This window comes from Alosa alosa, chromosome 1 (assembly GCF_017589495.1).
Source record: "Alosa alosa isolate M-15738 ecotype Scorff River chromosome 1, AALO_Geno_1.1, whole genome shotgun sequence".
Taxonomy (NCBI): domain Eukaryota; kingdom Metazoa; phylum Chordata; class Actinopteri; order Clupeiformes; family Clupeidae; genus Alosa; species Alosa alosa.
Window position 1 is genome coordinate 23,335,817 of NC_063189.1, and position 22,514 is coordinate 23,358,330.

Consider the following 22,514-nt stretch of genomic DNA (forward strand, 5'->3'; position numbering starts at 1 on the left):
CTACGATTCATCTTACGATCGTTCGTTTGGTTTTTCCGACTGTTTCCCGAACATGCTCGTAGCGTGAACGCGCATGCACTGCTCTTAAGATGCTCTTAAGGGGAGCTGTCCACGTTAATAGTTCTGAAATATCCTCTGATTTGACGTTGATGTCAGGTGACTGCACGTCACAGCTATAGGCCTACCATTTAAACTTCGGATCTACACATTAATTCACATCAATACGAAAATAGAAACACTTTGTGTTTACCTGTGATGAGTCAGATTTTAGCGTGCAAAATAGCCTACATTTAATGGTCATAATAATGTGATGAAAAGCGGACAAAAATGCAATCAAGTTATGAAACGAGACGTTGCCAGAATAGTTTGCCATTATCTTTGCTAAGTGAAGGCAATATTTTATTAGGCCTATGAGGTAAAAGCAAACATGTGGTTTAGTCTGTAGGCTACTGCATCAAAATCTAAGCCTACACATTTCCTCACATTCTTACTCGACTTCTTTCTTATCTTCAAACGTGTTCTTAAGTGACACGGCGAACAATGATTGCATGGTGCAACAATCTAATCTTAAATAATTACAATTATTTATGTCTGTGTGTGGTATATAACATAGCCTACTTGGGATGCTTACATGCAGATGTTAACGTGTTTCTATTTTCGTATTGATGTGAATTAATGTTGTTAAGACCGCTTGGCTCAAGGCAGACTCAACATAGGGGAGACCGCTCTTTAGCGTAACGTTTTAAATGATATTTATTAACATAAAAGTAGAGAATGTCAGTTTAGGTACAAAAGTAAAGTGTTGTGCAATGTGTGTCTAGGGGTAGATGAATAAACTAAATATAACGTGACGGAGACGCAGAAGAAGGCGAGATCCCCAGAAGGGCAGCGAGTCAAGGCAGCTCCCAACGAGCTCTCCCGTCAGAGCAAGCCAGGGAAATGAGTGAGAGAGCGACATCATGCCAGAGCTGGCCCTCTTATGGCCACGACAGTTAACATCAGGAGGCGTCACCTCTGTATTCAGCAGCCTGTAGGAGACAGACGAGATAGCAGTAGCACAAATAGGGGCGGAGCCACCACACAAACCTAGCGTTCATGGGCTTCGGAAAAAACTTTTTCCGAGTGAAAACATTCACGTCACGTAATGTGTGAGTCAGAGGTCGGAAACTGGGGCTAGATTTTGCTAACAGAGTTGCCCAGTTATGGGCTCGTCATCACTTTTGTCGTCACGTTGTAGTTCGTTTGTAGTCCATGTGGCCTTTCATGGCCAACAGTTTTAATGTGAACTTGGGAATTTGCCGTTTTTGTCACTTGAAAGCTGCATATCTTTTTTTCACGAGCGTCTTACACTATATTTTAAGCAAATACAGTTGTTTGTTTAGGATTAGTGAGTGTATGTTTTAACCTTTGTAGTGGCATCTGTGTTTGTCACACATTCCGACGGCAAAGCAAATGAACACTTGCTGTCGGAAAAACAAAGTAGCCATGGGGGCGGTCCTTGTCATTCAGAAGTGCCCTGAATAATACACCCAAAGACCCACCAGGTCGTAACAATAGGCTTGTTCGACTTGGACTGAGTCTGACTTGGTCTGGCTTTCTACGTAAACGTGATAGACGCTGCATCGACCGCTACTCCCTACTAGCGCTGACGAGACGTGGAGCCACCATCTTGGATCGGTCATATCGTGGAATGTTGTTTGCAATAAACACAGCAGAACTTTCATTCTTACTCATTAAAATGAGCATGATGACATAATGATAATGATATGATATGATAATAAATAAATTCTTATGATGTAGTTTAAATAAACCACTGTTGTCATACAGTTAACAGGCCTGCATTGTAGCACATACATTCAATATCAAGTGTTTCCCCTATATGTGTGTCTATCTATTTAGCCAACAGCAGAAAATAACAGAATATCCAAACGTTTTCAGTAGGCTAGCCTACCATTGTTGCAGAAATCACATATAAGAAGGTATCCCTTCGATTTCTGTTTATTTTCGCATATTCCAACATAAGGAAGCAGCATGAGACTCCCGTCATAATCGTCATGAGGACATTCCTCCCAAATGGCCCTATCACGTCTTTGAACTGACGTCATGAGGGCGTGTTTTAGCTTGTGCAGCTCGTGGAAGGCAACTGCAGAGCCCGTCTACGGAGAGCCTCACTCTATTAATCCCATACAAACCGAATTTGGCTGCAGTTCACCAGAGTTCACCTAGATGGCGATCGCGGGCGAGTCCAAAATACATGGGGTCCTATGGAGCTACATGGCTACATTTATTGTTTTCACCAACTGAAACCCTCAGATTTTATTTTATTTTTCGAAAAATGGATATAGATTATCAATCAAAAGTGAAATAATCTGGGAGTCATGTCCTTTAGTTTTCTTACAGGTTGGATTGCGTTGTTGCCCATAACACGCTAGCATTGATGCTATGCTATGCTATGATCATGCTAATGAATGACGTCATTGACACGTTTGAAAGGCTTTTTAGAACAATTAAGTGACTTTAAAAAATATATAAATACTCAACCAAGTGTATTGTCTTTGCCTCCCCTTTCGAATACAATATTCAAATTACTTGAAAAAAAATTATATCCCGAGAAAAGTGGATTTTGAGGGGTACAGCTCCATAGACCTCCATTCATTCTGGACTCGCCGCAAGCGCCATAAAGCCCTAGATGCAGTACCCCACCGGAAGCGTTCCGAGAGTGAAGGTTCTCCCCTTATTAGACATTCTCTGGCAACTGCAAGATCTGTCTGCAGGCTAAGACTCCCGCGGTATTTTAAGGTCATGTGACATGGTGTCACGATGGTAAGTCCCTCCCCGGCTGACAGAAGTCGGACAGAATTTCTAACCAGAAAGCATTGCGTCCATCCCAGTATGCATTGTGTTCAACCCAGCATGCATCACATCAAGTCAGATCTGCCTCAAGTCGAACACGCCTAGTGTGTAGATCAGAGGTTTAAATAGGTTTGAATCCTTACATTCAGGCATTCAAATTAAATGTAATTAAATAGCATATAAATATTCTATCAGTGTATGATGCTTGCATTAGGGAAACATCCCAAAACAACGGCACTGCTGTTGTTTTGAGAAGTATTTCTCATGCAAGCATCATGCAACAATGCAAATGATGGATTCCAGCATTTCCATGGAATTATTTTTGGAATCTGATCCCTTATCATACCTGTCAGATTTCGCCAGATTTCGGAGTGCAGGGGCCAAGCCGAGATGAGCTATGAGACAAAAGTTATCATGTTTCAACATACTTTAGGTCAATATCACACCAAACCTCTCCTTTAAGCCTACACATTTTCTCACTTTCTTACCTCTTTCTTATCGTCAACGTCTTCTTAGTGACATAAACAGTCGGGGAAACCAAACGAACAATCGTAAGATGAATCGTAGAAAAACCCCTGAAGTGCGTGTCTCCATCGTTATCGGGAAACTGGGCCCTGATCTTTTAAATACATATGGCAGTGGTTAGTTGATGTATTAAACAACTGTATGGTATAAAAGGGAACAAGTAGAGTGACTTCAGTGAGGCGCTCACACTAACCCATCTCAAATTTCCTAATGCTGAAGTGAGCATGCTCACTCCAATGGTAATTGTATACTCTGACCCCCTTTTGTGAGTAACCTCCTCCATTGTCAAGATCCGAACTCACTTCTGGAATAACAGCAACAGAAAATAGTCTTAGCTAAAATACCTGTATTAGAGCCTGTGAATCTGTAACCTGTGGGAGTCATCATTAGGGGTGAGTGTTAATTTGCCTGTCTGTATAATTCACTATAGGCCTACAAATTACACAGACCTACACACAAGAAACAAGTCTCCAAAGAGTCTTTGCACAAACAGTTTTTTTTAAATGCTGCATTTAATTCTTCATTCTTGTCCTGTTTTTACATGATTGTGATTGTTAATTTTCTAAAGATTTCCCTGAAATAGGCCTATTGATTTTATGACTTTAAATTCATACCTGAACTGCCTTATAACATCTTCCGCTATCCTTCTGAAGAGAAACTGCTGCTGAACAGTTTCTGTGTCAGTGATCATCCCATCAGTTGAAATAAGATACTCATGTCTTTTATCCAAGATGCGTTAATCAGTCACTGAATCCCTTTTGCAGCTGTTGTCATACCTGGAGACAATGCTCCAGCACACAAGGAAATATTGAGCTTGGTAAAGAAGAACCCTCATTTATTAAGTTGAGCTTGGTAAATAAGAATCCTCATTTATTATGTTGAAAATATTGAGCTTGGTAAAGAGGAATCCTCATTTATTATATTGAGCATGGTAAAGAGGAATCCTCATTTATTATGTTGAAAATATTGAGCTTGGTAAAGAAGAATCCTCATTTATTACGTTGCATGAAGTAATGTATCATACAAAGAACACTGACAGCTATTGCAAAAGTAGATGGCCATGAAGAAAATAAATATTTTGTCTCTTTGAGGTTCAGTAATCTGTAAGTTTCAGTAGGCCTAGTCTTCTAGGACATTCATATCGGTACATGTCTGTTGCAAGGTTGTTTTTTATAAACTATTTCTAATTAATTGCTAAGGGTATGTGGTCATGTGATGTCTAACCACAACAAAGTGATTGCTGGATCTGCTCCCTCTTGAACTGAACTGCTCTCATCAGGCTAATGTTACCCCTTGGACTCAGCATTTCCCCAAGGAACACCATCTGGCACTGCTGCTGCCCCTAGTACACACACAACAATTTCAGACTACTTTTATTTAGTTCCCTTCCCTGCTGGTGGAACAACCTACCAAGTGCTACCAGTCAGAGCAGGGGCATCTCTCTTTATCTTCAAGAAGCTCTTGAAGACCCAACTCTCCTGAGAGTACCTCCTCTTCAAACACATCTAACAACCCTACACACCTAACATCCTTCTAGCACTATCTCCTATATATTGGTATATTGTTACCTAAGGTCTCCTTTGCAGTATAGTGTGAATGTTAATTCTCATTTGGTAAGTCACTCTGGATAAATGTGTCTGCTACTTGAATAAATGTAAAGGTAAACACACCTGTCATTCCCACTAACAGGCTAGACATATTTCTCCTGTCAGTGTGTGGGTTCAATAGACAGTTGATGAGTATCACTGACAGCAAATCATTTTACAAATGTGCAGCACATTGAAAGTACTAAGTCTGTGTTATCCGTCATAGTCTGTGTTACCTGTCGTAGTCTGTGTTATCTGTTATTTGTCAACTCATTGCTGATGTTTCTGTATAGGGACAAATGACAGGAAAACATGACACTTGAGGACCATCGACTACAATGGAAGAACCAGCAGAGTTCCTCAACCTGTTCAGTAACACACGATGATAAGTAAGGTCGTCTCACATATTGTTATGAATAGTTTTAATCTGTAGTTTTAAAACTAACCAGGAAAATGTATGTATTTTTCAGGAATATTTTTTTTGTTACTTTTGCTGGCAGAGGCATACAGCCAAGCATCAACATCATGCCCTGCTTCCTGTATAGTCTGCTCAGAGGATGTCATCATATGCCACAAGCTGTCTACTGTTATTGGTGAGTAATGTCAGAATGGGTCCAAACTGGGCATTCAGCAACTCTGGCTAGTGGCAGTAATGCAAGTATCTTCGGAGGCACAAGGTGATAGCAGGTTGAAAATAGTGTATGAAGCAGGATGAAATAGTGTTTCTCATAACATGTTACTTTGAAATTGCATTCAAGTCAGCAATGTGTAACAAATGTGCCGCCTATTTCCAGGTGTTCCTAAGACTATTCGGGCCTTGATGTTGACAGATGGTTGGATTGACCTTGTGGACTACACCATGCTGTCCCATACTATCAATTTGTCTGTGCTGGGGCTAAGCAACAATGCAATTACCACAATTAACGAGAATGCCTTTCAGAATCTCATTGAACTAAAAACGTTATTACTTGATCATAACAATATCCCCAGCCAGACCTTGAATAGCTCAACCCTCTCTTGGCTTCCTAAACTGGAAACTCTGCTATTGGGCAATAATGCTCTTCAGGAGATTAATGGTTATTGGTTCAAGAACAGCAGAAAACTGAAGATCCTTCGGCTGGAGGGTAATCTGATCTCCACACTGAATTCCAGAACCTTCTCCATGTCTGATCTAAGCAGCCTTGAGACACTTGACCTCTCAGAGAACTTCATCACACATGTGGGACAAGATAGTTTTAGAAATCTACCACAGCTACGAATGCTGGACTTATCTCGCAATAGGCTTGATAATGTCCCAGATGCTTTCTCATATCTGCCCAGGCTCTCTGATCTTAATCTAGATTTGAACAGATGGAAGTGTAGCTGTGAGCTGCGTGAACTTGTCTCTTTTCTTAATAGTTACATCCAGGCCCCAGATAAAATACTGCATAATGGCCAACACATGATGTGTGTCAGCACTGACAATCCAGCAGTGAACATTGTGCTTGAGCTGACTGATGCCAACTGTGTCCCACCAAAAATAAATATTACAGTGAATGTAAAAACCAGAAGTGAGATCACTGCCCAGCAGTACTCAAGAGACATAGCACTGGCATCAATCCTGTTTTTCACTGGTGAGTTAAGTATCCTTGTGAAATCTGTTCTTTATAAGTATTAGTCGACTATTAGATTATGATGAATTATGAAAATGCTAGTTGCTAGGTCTTCAATGTAAAAAATGAAATCTGTGATAAAAGTGAAATCTGCTATTATTGTCCAGTCCACTTTTTGTGACATTCAAACTTTCTGTACTTTAGCTGTCTTGTTTGAGTTGGTGTTCATACACAGTCCTGGCTCTCTCTGTAAATGGAAACGAACAAAAGGACTTGAACCGAGCCATTCACTACTCCAGACAATCAACATGTCAGTCAGCACAGAAGGGAGGGGTGTAATTCGATTAGCTGCTGTGAGCTTTAATATCAACAAACCTTGTCCAGAACAGTGGACTGTACCTTTAACAGCCTGTGTTTTTTAAGCCCATTTTTTCTGTGTAACACCTTCTTGGTTTATTGATCCTAGGTGGAGTCTTAGTCACTCTGGCAGTCTGGTGTATTGTTCATCACAAATTGGTAATGAGGAAGGGTTCAAGGCCTTTGCAGAAGGGCAGTGAGATTGATGACCTGAAACACTCTCAGGGGTCTGTTAAGTGGAATGTCACTGAGGAGAAAGAGGCCTTGTCAGAGATGCACAATGCTAACCACCTGTGTGTTAACTGTGCAAAGCACAAGCATCAGCCAGTCTGGGAGAAAGAGACACTTGCATTACCCAACAAGGCCAATAAGATGGAACCACATTTCACCTGTCAATCCTGCAGGTCAGCTGCCCTCATTCCAAGTATGGGACATGGAGAAAGTAATCACAGTAGTGAGACAACCCTGCATCTTGAGGAAAGTCAGACTGCAACTACACATAAATGGCCTTTTACTGATGAGGGGTTGCTACGCACTCAATCAATGCTTAGAGGTAAATATACGAGTCTTTAAACGCTTTTGAAATATTGCTAGAATGAAGTGCATTAGGTAACAAGGAATCACAGTAGAAAAGTGTCTCAACTGTGACTTATTAGTGTTGAGGGAAGGCCGAGATAGCAGCTCATCAGAGGACAACAGTCGGTGAGAAGACAGGGAGAACAGAACCCCGACGCGCAGTGGAGGGGTTTTGCTTCGACCTGAAGGGACTTATTTTCTGATAATTACCGGCGGACAATACATTATCCCGCTTATTACACGACTACTTGTCAAAACGAGAAAAGAAACCTAACACAACGGGTCTTTAAAAATGATTTTGCTACCGCGTTTCGTGTCTTCCGCTGACAAAATAAATAGTTCGCCACACAGATAAAACTTGGCAGTTTCAGGTGTTGCGTGGCAACGTCTTACTAGCTTACTTTCACTTTCAATGAAATTCCATTGCAATAAGCGAACGGAATTCTTGCGGAGGGATATGAAAGACGTTAATCAACCCGTTGCCATTGACAGCGGTGATTATATACTTTGCCGGTGATTTATATAGATTTAACATAGGCCCGAACGTTGGGAAGGCCCATTCATGTGAATGGAACTTTCTGCAGCACTCTGAAGAGCCAGTGTAATAAGTGTTAGATAAGGTCTGATCATTCAAATGTTGTATAAGATACACGGATCAGAAAGTTTATCAGAGGCCAGTGAAGATGAGCCAAGTTGTATTCTGGTCTGTTGGGGAATAGCTATATTAGCTGGGAATAGCAGAGGCGAAAGATTGAGCTGAAGGTGTCGATCTTTCATCCAGACTGAAATATCCCTGAAAGATACAGAAATCCTAGCAGAAAAGAAATAGCAATAGGTGGTAAAAGACAGATCAAGTTGAATATCATCCGCATAACAATAACCAAACAGTGAACAGTGGCAAATCCGTGGAAGTGAATGTTCTCACCTAAGCAAATGGTGTAAATGGAGAACAGAAGGGGCCCAAGTACTAATCCCTGAAGTACACCTCTGGGTACACCTTTGATGCTCTCCTTGCCAATGCACACTAAATGAACATCCTTTAAGGTAAGACGCCAAACAATTTAAAGCTTTCCCAGAAATTCCTAGCTCAGATAGAGGATAATGTCATGGTTCACTTTTTCAAAGGCTGCATATTCATGGGTTTCATCAGGTCCCTTACCACAGGTGTATAAAATCAAACACCTAGATTATGAATGCAGACCGCATGATGCTTGATTAATACACCGGTGGAAAGGGACCTTGCTTCAGTCACAGATAAAAGCCATGGCAATATAATGGCCACTATTGAGACCAGGTTGCTTAGGGTCTAGTAGGTTGTTCTGAGATAGGAAATCATAAACTTGCTTGAATACAAATTTCTCAAGAACCTTTCACAAGAAGGGAGACAGGGCTACAGTTTTTCATATCAGCTGAATTGAGTGCACTTTTCTTGAGCGAAGTTGAAACCCTTGCTTGTAAAGGGAACTTCTTCAGAACTGAGTGATGGATTAATAAGTGTTATCACTGGTAAAATAGTGGGTGTGATGGATTGGAATGTCTAATGTTATTATTTGATATTTCCTCTTTAGACTTACTCCTACATAGACAGATGCAGAAGCCACCGCTTGGTCGAAATGGACAAATTCAAAACCCTGACATTCTGTACCATGGAAACCTACAACAAAACACATCAGTAAGACGAGATGGACATCCTTCAAATCATATAAAATCATATCAATTGTCCTCAAAAATGTTAGCAGATAATACAGTTAGATCTCATGGACACCACCTGAGTGTGCCTCCTCATCCACCCATCAGCTGTGTACACTGTCATAGAACATTTGAACACAAGCAAGCATGGACCAAAAGTAATAGTCTGGAGGAATTCAGAGCAATGTTACAAAAACAGACCTTAAATTATAATCAGTCAGGCATGCCAAGACAGGCCAAAGACCATGGAGGGAAACCAAGCCTTCACAGAAATGTTACGTTTGATCTAACAGAGTCTGCTATGCCTACGAGTGATATGCACAAAGTAAAGTATTGTGGGAAAAGTCCTAAATATTACCAAAAGCTAAGCCTCAGTCAAGTCTCAGCCAAATCTATGAAAGCAAATGAATTTGAAACATATTATTCAAGAAGTTGTGCATGTAAAATCCATACCAAAAGGTCATTGAAGGTCAAACTAAATCTTAACCCTCTCAAGAAAGGTAAGGTTCATCCTAATTCAAGCCCTAGACATAACAAAGATAATCCCAAGAATATAAAAAAGGTGTACAAACATAAACTAAGAGCCAAAGTGACAAGGAGTGAAGATGTAGAACAGCAAAGCCATAACATGTCCAAGAAAGGGCGCAAATCTCAAGGTTCTAAGGACAGTCCAAAAACATCTTCAAAAAAGAACTCTCGACTGAATTTAGATAGTGGAGAGAAAACTGACACAGAGGGCACTGTTTGTAACCTTGATAATAAAAATCAAGATAATTTGCAGCAGCCAGACCCTGCCGTGGATCCCCATGTTGAAGACCCAAATGAAGCCGTCTCAGAGAGTACTACAACTCTTATCCAGCAGGGAGTTTCCCTAGACCAAAGAGATCTGAAAACCAATGGAAGCAGTTATGAAACACTAAATACGGATGCTGATCTTCTGCTTGCTAAAGGAATAGCTACAGGTAAGAATGAATCTAGCACACCATTCATTAGTCAATCTGACCCAAGTAGCTCATACCAGCTGCCAATTCATCAGCCTCATGCAGCCAGTGTAACTTTGAATGAAGATATTCATTCCACTGGCGAAAGCCTAAGCCCAGGGATATCAAGAGCTCCAGCTGTTGTTCAGGAATACCTGTATTCTCCTGAGGGCTCACCAAAGAGAAAGATAAGGCTGATTATGCCAGAGAAGACCACTAACAGACCAACATCTGCTCTTGATAAGAAAATTCGATAGCATTTGTTAAATAATGCAGGTGGCAGATGGTGTTAATAGGTGTTGTGTTAGTGTTGAAGAAATGAAGAAGATGGTCTGTACCATCTGAGGGGATTTCAAATGAAGAAACCTTTGGAAACCATTGGATAGTCAGGTTCAAAATTCTTCTTTTTGTTTTTCATTTTGGTGACATATTCGAGTGAAAGTTTATTCTTGAAATGCTATATTTTTGAGAATGTCTCAATACATCCTCCAGCTGAAGTACAATAGAAGTGGAGAATTCTGGTTCGGAGTTGTGAAAATGTGAAATGTGAAATCTTTAAATGTATACAAATTATTACATGTTTTACTAAATGATGGCTCATTTACATACTTAGGCTATACATACAATTTCAGAAAACCTCCAATACAAAAAATTATTGACTTAATGTAAATAATCACCTGTGGAAGTTTTGTGGGGATATCTATTAAAGTCACCTGTAATACATATATCCCTGCATAGACTTATGGTAAACATAAACAGACTTATAATAAACATACAACATAAACACAATACCTGTAATATATCCCTGCATACTTATAATAAACATAAAACCAAAAATCTACCCCAAATGCAATGCTATATCATCAATATTTTCTATTTCTAGGGTGGTATACCTTGTCAAAAATCACTATGATATTTATTCCTCTCGAATGGTCGGCCTACCGATTGCCCAAAATTAGGGTGTCTGGCTCAAGGACTATAGTGGACACTTCAAATGTCATTATTATATGCATCTGTAGTGGATAATTCAAATGTTATATTATATGTTATGTTTTTAATAAATTCAATATTTAAACTTAAGATGAAAGTGTACATTCATTTGCTTTCAACTACTCAATTCAATGACATTGAAAAAACAAAATGACCAAAAACAGAATTGATTGTCATCGGTTGCTGATTGCTTCCGACAGCCATATGTCTTCAACAGCACATCAGTTTGGCGCTTAGCCTCTTTGACTTGATCTGTAGGCTACATCACTATCATTAGTGAGGTTCACTCTTCTGTTAGGATTGCTAAAATGACATGCAAATATATTATTGTTACATCAGGGGGACTCCATAATCTCGCCTCAGATATGTCAATATGTGGTCATCTAACACCATCTGTTCAAGAGAATAGCTGGTTGTTTAGCAAGCATTGCTTGTAACTAATGATAAACATTCTGAGATTTGTTTTTATCTATGTTTTTATACAGTGCCAAACTATAATTGGTGCTTAACATGTGTTAGTCGTTGTAGTAAGCTAATGTTTAACTAGTTAAGCTAACGGTGTGCTTCTAACTTAGCCACAAAAGGCTGATACATAAATCATGACAGGGGAAAGAAAAAAACATTTTAATATGATAAACAAATGAATGGTTTGGTTTGTTCTGACAAGCAGCGTGTCAGGTCGAGTGTAGTGGCTGAGTTGAGGAGTGGGGCTAGGTCGTCATAACATTTTTTTATAGGAAATGTTACATTGTTTTAGCTTTAATGTGGGAAACAATGTGATCGGAAGAGCCCTCAAGAACAGACCAGACTCGCAGGAGGGGGCAATGCATTACTGCTTGAAAGTTTGAAAGTATTTAACATGGTCCAATTAGGAACACGTTGGATTTTGAACAGGATCCAAAACATGGGTTGAATCCAGGAATTCATTCTGTGCCATCACATTACAAGATTAGGCATTTGGCAGAAGTCTGAGCTCTCTGTCTGCCCTCTAGGTGTTTTGAGAAGTAATAATTAGGAAAGCAAAATATCAAATGAGATCTCACATGAGGGACCCTTAGGTGAAATAAGGCAAACAGTTATTTGCCTCTACCTTTTATAGCAACTGAACTCCCAGTAACAAAGATTTTCACTTGAATTTTCGTTCATGTCCATTGTTATGAGGTGCACTGACCACAACATGAAATGACCAAAAAGTCACTTGAGCTCGTTTTGTCTAGAGGTTTATTAAGCAATCCACTCCAATCCACATTCACTCACTCCACTTTCAGACGGTCCTCCTGTCCTTATATGGCTTTATGTGACACAGCACTGCCATCTACTTTTGAACACAATGATATTGGCTTTGAGGGAATATAAAACATAATTGAAGGACTGTAGACTGTCAGACTTGGTGACTGCATTTGAGAGAATCACAACGGGGCAAATGTTCATCGGCATCGGTTTCCTGACTGAACAAAATATTTGGTCATAACTTTGTGTCACAATGTTTAACAGGCTTTTGAAGTAGTTTTCTCCCATTTGGTGGGTGTTTTCCTATCATTATCCTTTTCGCATCAATACACAAACCTGCCTTACTAAAGAGGCAATGAGCACAGTATGTCCATCTGAAGTCATTTACAGATTAAAGATAATGAAAAGTTAAAAAGAAAATTAAACTAATATTTAGATTGATTCATTAGGCTCAGAAAATAATTGAAAAGAAAGCAAACAATGGCCTTCTCAGTTGCACTAGCGAGGAACAACAGCCACCACTATATATATGTACCACTATTTGGGTTGAATCATACACTTTGCAACATGTTGTCTACCTTTAACCCACCCCAGCTGAAAACATTAAGATAGTCACATTTCGTACCGAAACTTTTAGATGCAGGACATTATTATGACTGCCGCCATGGCGATCAAATAGGAGCTGTAAAAGCTTTTTTTTTGTTGTTCCGTCATTATAATTTTTGGTCAACAATTTTTTATGGTATGTTGGTCAACATTTTTTATGGTATGTTGGTCTCAAGAGCCTGCAATCAACCTAGCCCATAACCACTCATTTGTGATTTGCACCCCCAATAAAAAGTGAAAATGCAAAAACATACTGTCCCCCAATAAAAAGTGAAAATGCAAAAACATACTGTCCCCCAATAAAAAGTGAAAATGCAAAAACATGCCGGTTTAATCGCCCGTATCTTTGGTTGAGATGTTCTGAACTGCACCAAATGTCATGTGAAAGGACAGTCAGGAGACAACACAGAAGGCTCAGGAGGAACATGACTGCCAGCAACACCAATACCATGTTTACATGACCCACCTGCAATAGAACCTGTGGATCCAGGATAGGACTATTCAGCCGTCAGAAAACTCACTGTTAAAAGACAGAAGTGGACATCATCATCGGATTTGATGGACAACCACAAGCAAGCAAGTACACCCACCGGCCCATAGATGGTGGTGTTGAGAGAAGGGTTGCCGGTAGAGGATGATGATGTTGAAATGTACTATACTGAGACAAAAGCCATGACACACACACACACACACACACACACACACACACACACATAAACACACAGCCACATGTGCACACACACATGCACACACCAATGCACGCAAACACACACACACACATACACATAAAGACACATGCACACGCAGGCACACACACATAAATACACTCACACAGGCACACACAAAGACACATAAACACACACACACAAATGCAGACTTCATCAACAGTAGGCCTTATTGTGTGTGGACCATGTTTCAAATTTGTGTTAACACACAAACATGTTCAGTAAATTAATGCAAGAAATAATTTGACACCTTTTCAAAATACTATTCCTGCTTATGTGATGTTATGTGAGTCAGCATTATTGTCGGTGAACTTTAGGCTAGCAGTACTGTAGCAGTACTGATAAGAAAAGTCTCTCTTTGTGTTGATGAATGTGATGGCTAAAATCTGATGGATTCTGATTGGCTGTCAACTTTTTATCATTCTCAAAATCGCTCTGAAAGTTGATCCCCAAGGATTTCGTTCTTCATGTCGTTATAGTTATAGTTCATGCGTGGACGTCGTCATTTGATATTTTTGGCCATTATTAATATAGTTACGGTTCTTGGTGTGAATGGCCCTTTACTCTACCGAAAATTAACCAAACTGTGACTTCAAAACTGAGGAAGCATATCACTGAATCGTGGTATTGTAGCCTACTTTTAGCCCCCACTCCAGTCACTGACAGTCTATACTCCTTAGCCTAAAGTGTTTCTGGTCTGTTATCCATCAGGATGTGTCACAGAAGTTGATCATTTTTGTGGGAACAGAATGACTGATCAATGACGTTTTATTATTATTATTATTATTATTATTATTATTATTATTATTATTATTATTATTGGCCATCAAACATACAGGTGCTAAACAGAATTAAATGCTGGATGCAGGTGCTATGGTGTAGCCTGTTTCAGCTGCATGAAATGGAAATTAAATACATAATTTGACTACTTTGGCTACTCCTTTTCTTTTTTAGTTTTCATTACAGTAGGCTACCTGCTTAAAAAACCGAGGCAACCAGAGCAACCAGCCGTATACGGCTCTGAGAGCAACTGAACAATACTGCCTCTTTGTGGTCACATATGGTAAGACAGTAACAGGCTGCACAACGTCGCTTCATGTCCATAATGAAGGACATTCAAATGTCATCCTCAACATAAAAAATGGCTTCTGTCGACTACTCTAGATGACTAATAGGATGTTACAGGCTATATGAGACACTGACCAATCAAAGTCCTGTCTTTTTAAAATTTCTAAAACAGAATTTGACTAGTTTGGAAAGATGTTCATCTGGAGGAGGCGCCTAAAGAGGCTATTTACTCGTTTTAAATATTATAATAAGCTTTATTTGTATTATGCAATACAACACATTTAATAAATGACATGTGATGTGATTGATATGACGATGAAACAAAACTCTCCTTTATTTCAATTAATCAACTGAATGGAACCATGATTAAAACACGCACATGAACATCAAGTTTTAATCTGTATGTTATATCCTGCGCTGGAAAACTAACTGTATGTAATTTGGATAGGCTGGTGGCATGGCAATTACACGATACAGATCTTATATAGCCTATCCCTTACATCTGCTCTCCCCTGCTGGTGCTGCATGGGTGTTGCTCATGAGGTCAGCCTTGCTTTATTTTTGCTTAAAGGAGACGCAACAAAGCGCACTGGAAGACGACGGTATATGGGCGTGCAAATAGTGTGGTTTGCTATAGCTTTAAGAACATAAAAATAGTGTCGGGTTCTTTAAAAATGGATTTTGCATAGTTATCATAGCTATTAACTAAGTTTTGAGTAAATGTTAAATAAATATATGCATCTGATTTTCAACAGAGGCTGAAGCCCTCAGTGAAACATGTTTGCCAATCGGATTAGGGCCTCAAACAATCAAACTGTTATTTTATTTTACATTAAGCCTTTCAGCCTTCTCAAATCAAGAAATTATAATTAACTCTTCTGGATTAAAGGTAGGAATCATTATAATATATTCGCGGTTATGGAACCGCCAATGTCTGAAATAATCGGCAACAAAGAGGAAAGACAGCTAGCAATCGCTAGTGAGGAGGCCGCGCAAACATCCCCGTCACAGGGTGCAGTGTCCACCCCGCGGAGGGCATTGAGAGGACGCGGAGCATATCGCTCAAAGACCGAGGTTTCTAACTCGCCAAATAGGAATGGCGCTGCATCGAGCACCCCTACGTCAGGTCGGGTTTTACGGGATCGTTCAACTCGAGCAGTACCGGCTTGGCGGCTTAACGAAGCTTGTGAGGATACGGAAGAGCCTGGCTGCGATGCCGATTCCAATCGACGGAGAAAACCTGCAAATCCTCGGCGGCGAAGAAACACTGCAGCTGCCAGCGCCACAGAGGTGGTCAGTGAGACAGCGGATCATTCCAGGCCAGCTACAGGGTAACAATAGTTTTAATTACTATATAGTCAGAGGAGATGCAAAGTTAGCGTTAGGATGTGAGTTGTTTTATGGAACATTTGATTATGTCTCACGAAATATGTATAAGATAGTTAATTGGTTTTCAATTGCCAGATAGTGCCGTTTTCATGTAACATTACTTTAATTCAGCCTGCCTGACCTCTAATTTGCATGGTCCACCTCTTCGATGAGTTGCGTCCGACGGTAATACCCCACCGCACAATTCCTTTAAGATGGGAGGGTTATAAACTTGAGCAAATGAGTAGGTGTGTACATCCATCCTAGGTTGGGCAAAGTTATAGGTGCAAGACATGGGGCCGCAAAAGCAATGGGGCCGCCTTTGTATCCAGAGATATGATATGACACGTTTTGTAGAAGTCTACAAAAGTCTACCATGGAAAGTTGTGACCAAGTAAGCCTACATAGCCAACTGGCAGGGTATAATTTCAACTGTTAAATCACTTATCACCCATTTCATTTGAGCTGTTCCTGAGGTGCACGATTGGCTGTGCACGATTCCCTCAAATATCTTGCTTGTTAATAATCATCAATAAAATGCGTCAATAATGCATTGGTATTTCTATTCAGCTAATCACAGAACCCCCTTCTGCTCCTCTCTTCTTCTGCCTTTCATTTTTACTGTAGTGTAGATAATAAAAGGGATTCTGCAGTTACTCGAGGTAAGTATATTTTCTATCACTTCCATCATTCACATTAAACATATAGGCCTATGTGGACTTCTGGACTTTTTTTTTTTTTACTAATTTCTATTGTGATATTTGTTTTTAGCCCCACGCTCAAGGCGAAGTCAGGCCCAGGGCCGATCCAAGACACCATCCACTCGGCAATCTGGTGGGTCACCCAGGATGGTCTGCAAAAGTGAGCCAGACACTGATGCATCCTGTGGTAAGTTTTGATTAAATGTATGTTTTAAGGCTAACGTCTACTCGTTATGTTAGTATGCATATATTTGGATTTAAAGAAGTTGCATTTCATTGACAGTCTTTGTTTGTTTAGTTGTGACAGACAAGACTGCTGGGAGGAGAGCCGTGGGAAAGTAAGTGACTCCTTTGTGTATATACATGCACACGCATGTAACGATAGCTGTGCAGTATAATTGTTAAGTAATGAACGTTGACGCCTCAAGAAATTTGAAGAGAACTTGTGAGTTCAAGTTTGGGCAGAAGTAGGTCTGAGCCACAGGGTCAGACAAACACAATGCACACAAGTAACATGGAGTTGTTTGGCTTTAAATTTGTAGCTGCCATGATTTTACCCCGGTGACTGTCTTCACTGGTCTATGCAGGGAAAAGAAGGAGAATGAGGATGGTTCTGAGAAAGCACAACCTGAGGAAGAAGAGGAAATCTCACTTCAAGCTGACTCACAAGACCAGAACCTTCACCCTCAGCCTCAAAGGTATGAGACCATCTCAGAGAAACTAGAGATCCCATTCTCATCCATCAGATCCTACTTGAATTTTTTAAGTATGTAACTCTTTTTTTATGCATCTGTACATAAATGGGATGCTTTGGATGGTGTAATTGATCCATGGTGCTCAGGGCAAACTGAGAAGGATATTTTGCAATGGATAAAAAGGGACAGACATGTGCGCTTTCTTCTGATGCCCAGCTGTAACAGAAAGTACATGTCTGGTTTCTTTACAGTGGGGGAGAGGAGGGGTTAAGCAGTGATGAAGATGTACCATTCAGAGATGACCTAAATGATCAGAGCTATGACCCTAAGGCTGAGAGGTACTCTGTATGTGACTGTATGCACATGCAAATGCAGTGTCTGTGAGCACACTTTCAACATTTACATGATTGCAACCTTTCTCATCTATCTGCTTCACACGTCAGGGACCCTCACAAGCCAAGGCGCAAGCCCCCCTCCCGAAATAAGGAGAAAAAAGAAAAGGCTCCACCCAAGGAACCCGAGATCAAGACAGAGGGTGGAGAAAGTGGAGATGTGAAGCAGGAAAATGAGTTTGGAGAGGTTGCAGAGCCACCCAGGAAGTGAGTTTGAAATCTGCTAGACACATTATTTAGTGGTTTAGTCCTAAGACTGCTATTATTACATGTTGCAAGCTTTTGTAAACACTTAAACATGAACTGTCAGATGTAGGTGTATGCAATGTAGTACGGGCCTCAGGCAATTTCACCTCACAGATTCTATATTGTTATATTTAAAATACATTAAACATGCAATTACACCCCCATCCCCAATAATCCCATCTTTTATAGTCAAGTAGAGGCTCTTGGCTTTATTGGCACAGTTGAAGAGGCAATATAGAGTTATGTTTAAAGCTAGCAAACAGACATCATGTCTGCCTCAGGCTTGCAAACACCACCAACTACACACTACACATAGGGAATACTGAAAGCTAGCTATCTGTTAACTGATTTATCTAGACATTATATTGGGGAACATCATGGTTTTAAAGCAATTCATACAGTTTAGAGAATCAAAAGTTTGTTTGTTAATGTAGTTTGTTAATATTGTTCACACAAAACCATAATATTTAGGGATGCTCTATAAACTAGACGCCTACAAAAATTTACCTTTAAAACAGTAATAATCTGCTTCATACTGCTTTAAGTTTAGACTCTGTTGAACTGCTGTTAATCTAAAGCCAATAAAGATTCATGAGCCACTCGGTTATCAAACATTTCTGCTAATGGATGGCACTGGAGGAGACACACTGGTTTTAAGTGAAGGCAAATTTCCATTTTTGGAACAGAATGGTCAGTGCATTGTTTGAAGTAGTAAATCTGTAGAGCCTTGTTTTGTGTCTTGCGAAGCTCTCAAATTCATGAGGCATATCCCTCACAGACATGTTAAATTATAACACAAAAATGAGAACTTTCAGGTCACGTCATGTTCAGAATTATCTTGGTATGATGTAGTCAGTCCACTGAGCGGTCAATTATAATAATCCAACTTCTCCATTCAGGAGGGGTAGGCGGCGAAAGGATGACAAAAGTCCTCGGCTTCCAAAAAGAAGGTGAAGTTGTTCCCATCCCTCTCCCACCTGTTTAAAAGACAATATGTTGGAAAATCCATTTCGAGAGCACTAATTGGTTTCCGAAAAAGAGGAAAACTAAAGCCCACACAGTCTTGAAGTGGTCATCTATTAAACCCACGGTGTCTGATTGCTGTCTCGATTCAAACCTCTTCAACATGTATTTTTTGGGGGTGTGGCACCTCAGTGATTGACGTTGCCTCTCATCTGTTTGTACCCACACAGGAAGAAGCCACCAGTTCAGTATGTACGCTGTGAGATGGAGGGGTGCGGGACGGTGCTGGCTCACCCTCGCTATCTTCAGGTTTGCCATAGGAACCACCGCAATTAGACATGAAGCTATTCTGACTTAATTGTCGCTTTTTTTTGTTTGTTTTGTGATGGTTTGTTGGTGTTTTCCTTGGTGGCGCTCATATATTTTTTCCTCTGTCTCCCACTCTCTCTTCTCTTCTCAGCACCATATTAAGTATCAGCACTTGCTGAAGAAAAAGTATGTGTGTCCTCATCCCTCATGTGGTAGGCTGTTCCGGTTGCAGAAACAGCTTCTGCGTCATGCCAAGCACCATACAGGTACAGTGCACTGGAGAATTCCTGGATATCACGCATGAATGAGAGAGGCCTAGACATGCAGCCTTGAAGGGCTGAGTTCCATCATTTGGAATACATTTGCACAACTGGTCAACTTGATGCAGATATGAATGTAGAAATGAGGTCTGCGTGGCCCTGTTCATATGTTGCTCAAGTCAGAGTTTGAATTACACTATGACAATCAGGGGGGTCGACTGCGCATTAAAGGTCCAGGTTTGGGGGTCAGACTCTAGACAAGATGTACATACATTCACAAATGTTACTGTGGGGGTAGCACTTTGTCAATTTGAGCATTCTGTATTGTGTCACAGATCAGAGAGACTACATCTGCGAGTTCTGTGCTCGTGCTTTCAAGAGCTCACACAACCTCGCTGTGCATCGCATGATTCATACTGGGGAGAAGCCCTTACAGTGAGTATGATGCAAACACACATGCATAACTTTATAACAAACAGCTGCCTTATAGGTGTGTATTATAAGCTGTTATTGTAATATGTCCATGACCTTCTTAATTTCTAATGAAATCCGTCCAACAGATTGCCAGACATCTTCCTTTTGCAATTACACTTTTTCACTTCCATTTCTCCCACTCCTGTCTTTTCCTTTTCTCTCCCACTCCTACATCCCTCACTCTCTGTCTCAGGTGTGAAATCTGTGGCTTCACATGTCGCCAGAAGGCATCTCTGAACTGGCACATGAAGAAGCATGATGCGGACGCTTTCTACCAGTTCTCCTGTGGCATCTGTGGCAAGAAGTTTGAGAAGAAGGACAGTGTTGTGGCCCACAAGGCCAAAAGCCACCCGGAGGTGTTGATAGCTGAGGCGCTGGCAGCAAACGCTGGGGCCCTTATCACCACCCCTGGAGCTCTGCTGGAGGCATCGTCCTCCAACCCAGTGTCAGTCGTGGAGCAGCAGCAGCAGCAGCAGCAGCAGCCCGAGACCCAGCAAGTGCTGGTGGTGGGCGAGGACACCCATACCCTCCACACCATGCAGGTGCCAGTCACCCTTGCCCTGCAGACGGCCGCAGAGGACGACGGGGATGTCGGCGTCGCGCAGGAGCACCAGCCGTCTCACGCTCCACAGCCCACCCATGCGCTGCAGATGCCCCTTCAGTTTGTGTCCGCGGTGGCGCCGGCTGTCTCGCAGGCTGCCCAGATCCACCAGCTGACTCTGCACTCGGGCCAGACGCTGGTGGCCCAGCCGAAGCAGCAGCCACAGCAGATCACCCTGCAAGCCTACAGCCCGCAGATGCAGACGCAGATACTGCACATGACCTTCCAGCCAGTGACGCACGGTGTTTCCTTGCAGCAGCAGCAGGCGCACATTCAGCAGCTCCCCTTGCTCTCGGCCACCCCGCAACAGCAGCTTACCCTCCAGGCAGTGCCCCAGCAGCAGCAGAGTCAAGCCCTTCAGAGGACCCCAGACCCAGGCCACCCTCCCAATCCCACCCTCCTCACCCAAGTAGTGCAGGAGGACCCCACTGACTGCCGGGAGACTTTGGGGTTTAGCAACGATGCTGCACCCCCTTCTTCCACCCCTCCTCCCTCCAATCCTTCCCCCGGTCAAGAGCCGGGCGACACAGGTGTGGTGTGGGAAGGAGGTGAGAATGGGGAAACCGGGGACATTGGAGGGGTTTGGGAAAGGGGCAGTGAAGGGGGAGGTCCAGTTTTGACCCATGGATCGGAAGGTCAGGTACAACATGGACTCATATAGATAACCGCTATGAATGATGTCTAGAGAAAGATGAGATAAGTACGGAATTCTGTCATGCAAATATTTAACCAACAAACTCACTAAAGATGCAGTGGGATTTGGTCAGAATTGTTTGCCTGATGTGACATTCCGACCAAAATGAAGATGATAGTCCTTCCCCTTACTGTACCCTTGACACAAAACCCTATAGGATCACAAATATCTTATATGTAATCAGCGTAACATTTGGTAGGTTTTTAGAACTGTCTGTATCAGGGAAATTTGTGCTTAAGTTGTCATTGTTTTTTGTACATAAACCGTTTTAGTCCTCTATAACCATCACAATATTGTGTGTGCTTAGTTGAGTGAAAGACACTGGGTATCTGGATTTTCAATATAAAATATGGAAGTCCACAGACATCTGCCATGTATCCTTTTTTCATTCTGACAGTTTGTTACTTCACACCTGTGGATTACTGTGTACTTATTTGCTATAATCACATCAGAAGGCACAAAAAGAACATATTTATTATTAACCACATCAGAATGAAATAAAAGCTGCAATAGAATATCATTTTGTCTTTAGTTGTAATACTCAGATCCGATAGTATTTAGCCGGCTCCATAACATTTGTACGGAAAAGACATTTGTTTAAAAATGATCGAGTTGTTCAGCATTTTTAAATCATCTCACCTACAGCATCTTAAAAAACGATTCGAAACAGAATAGAGAAAGAAGGGAGTAAGTTGTTAGGGACAATAGAATGGGTTAAGGAAAGGTTGCCCTTGTTGCTTCAGGCCAACATGTGATCAGCCAACTTGTGCCAAGCTGCTAAGCCCACTGGGACAACTACAACAGGGTATACCATTAAGTGATGTTAGTGGTATGCTGAGCATAAAACCTGAAGTGCGTTCAAATTTGAGGTGAAAGTTCCAGGCGGATGTTTTTTTTCTTGTTGTGTAAAAACATTGCTGTGTAAAAATGGCCAATTGTTAGCTTTCAACTGTAAATAAAATGGCAAGCAAAGAGGAAATAGCAACAAACGTTTAGCCTGTGCTTGCCGACTTTTAATGTACTTTCAAAGCAAC

At 41.1% G+C, this 22,514-nt stretch overlaps 1 protein-coding gene across 2 annotated transcripts; it reads left to right on the top strand.

Moving 5' to 3' along the window:
* The first annotated feature begins 15,308 nt into the window (after positions 1-15,308).
* On the top strand, positions 15,309-22,459 carry zfp91 (ZFP91 zinc finger protein, atypical E3 ubiquitin ligase). Of its 2 annotated transcripts, none has more exons than XM_048255561.1 (12): positions 15,309-16,108; positions 16,773-16,807; positions 16,917-17,033; positions 17,145-17,184; positions 17,434-17,544; positions 17,793-17,879; positions 17,985-18,140; positions 19,079-19,129; positions 19,373-19,451; positions 19,603-19,717; positions 20,047-20,146; positions 20,379-22,459. In XM_048255561.1, exons 1-12 carry the CDS (start codon positions 15,696-15,698, stop codon positions 21,445-21,447), a joined length of 2,373 nt encoding a protein of 790 aa, XP_048111518.1. In that variant the 5' UTR covers positions 15,309-15,695; the 3' UTR covers positions 21,448-22,459. The 2 variants fall into 2 exon arrangements, with proteins under 2 accessions (XP_048111518.1, XP_048111526.1); XM_048255569.1 differs by having other exon boundaries at positions 15,743-16,108; positions 16,778-16,807.
* Positions 22,460-22,514: the final 55 nt, after the last annotated feature.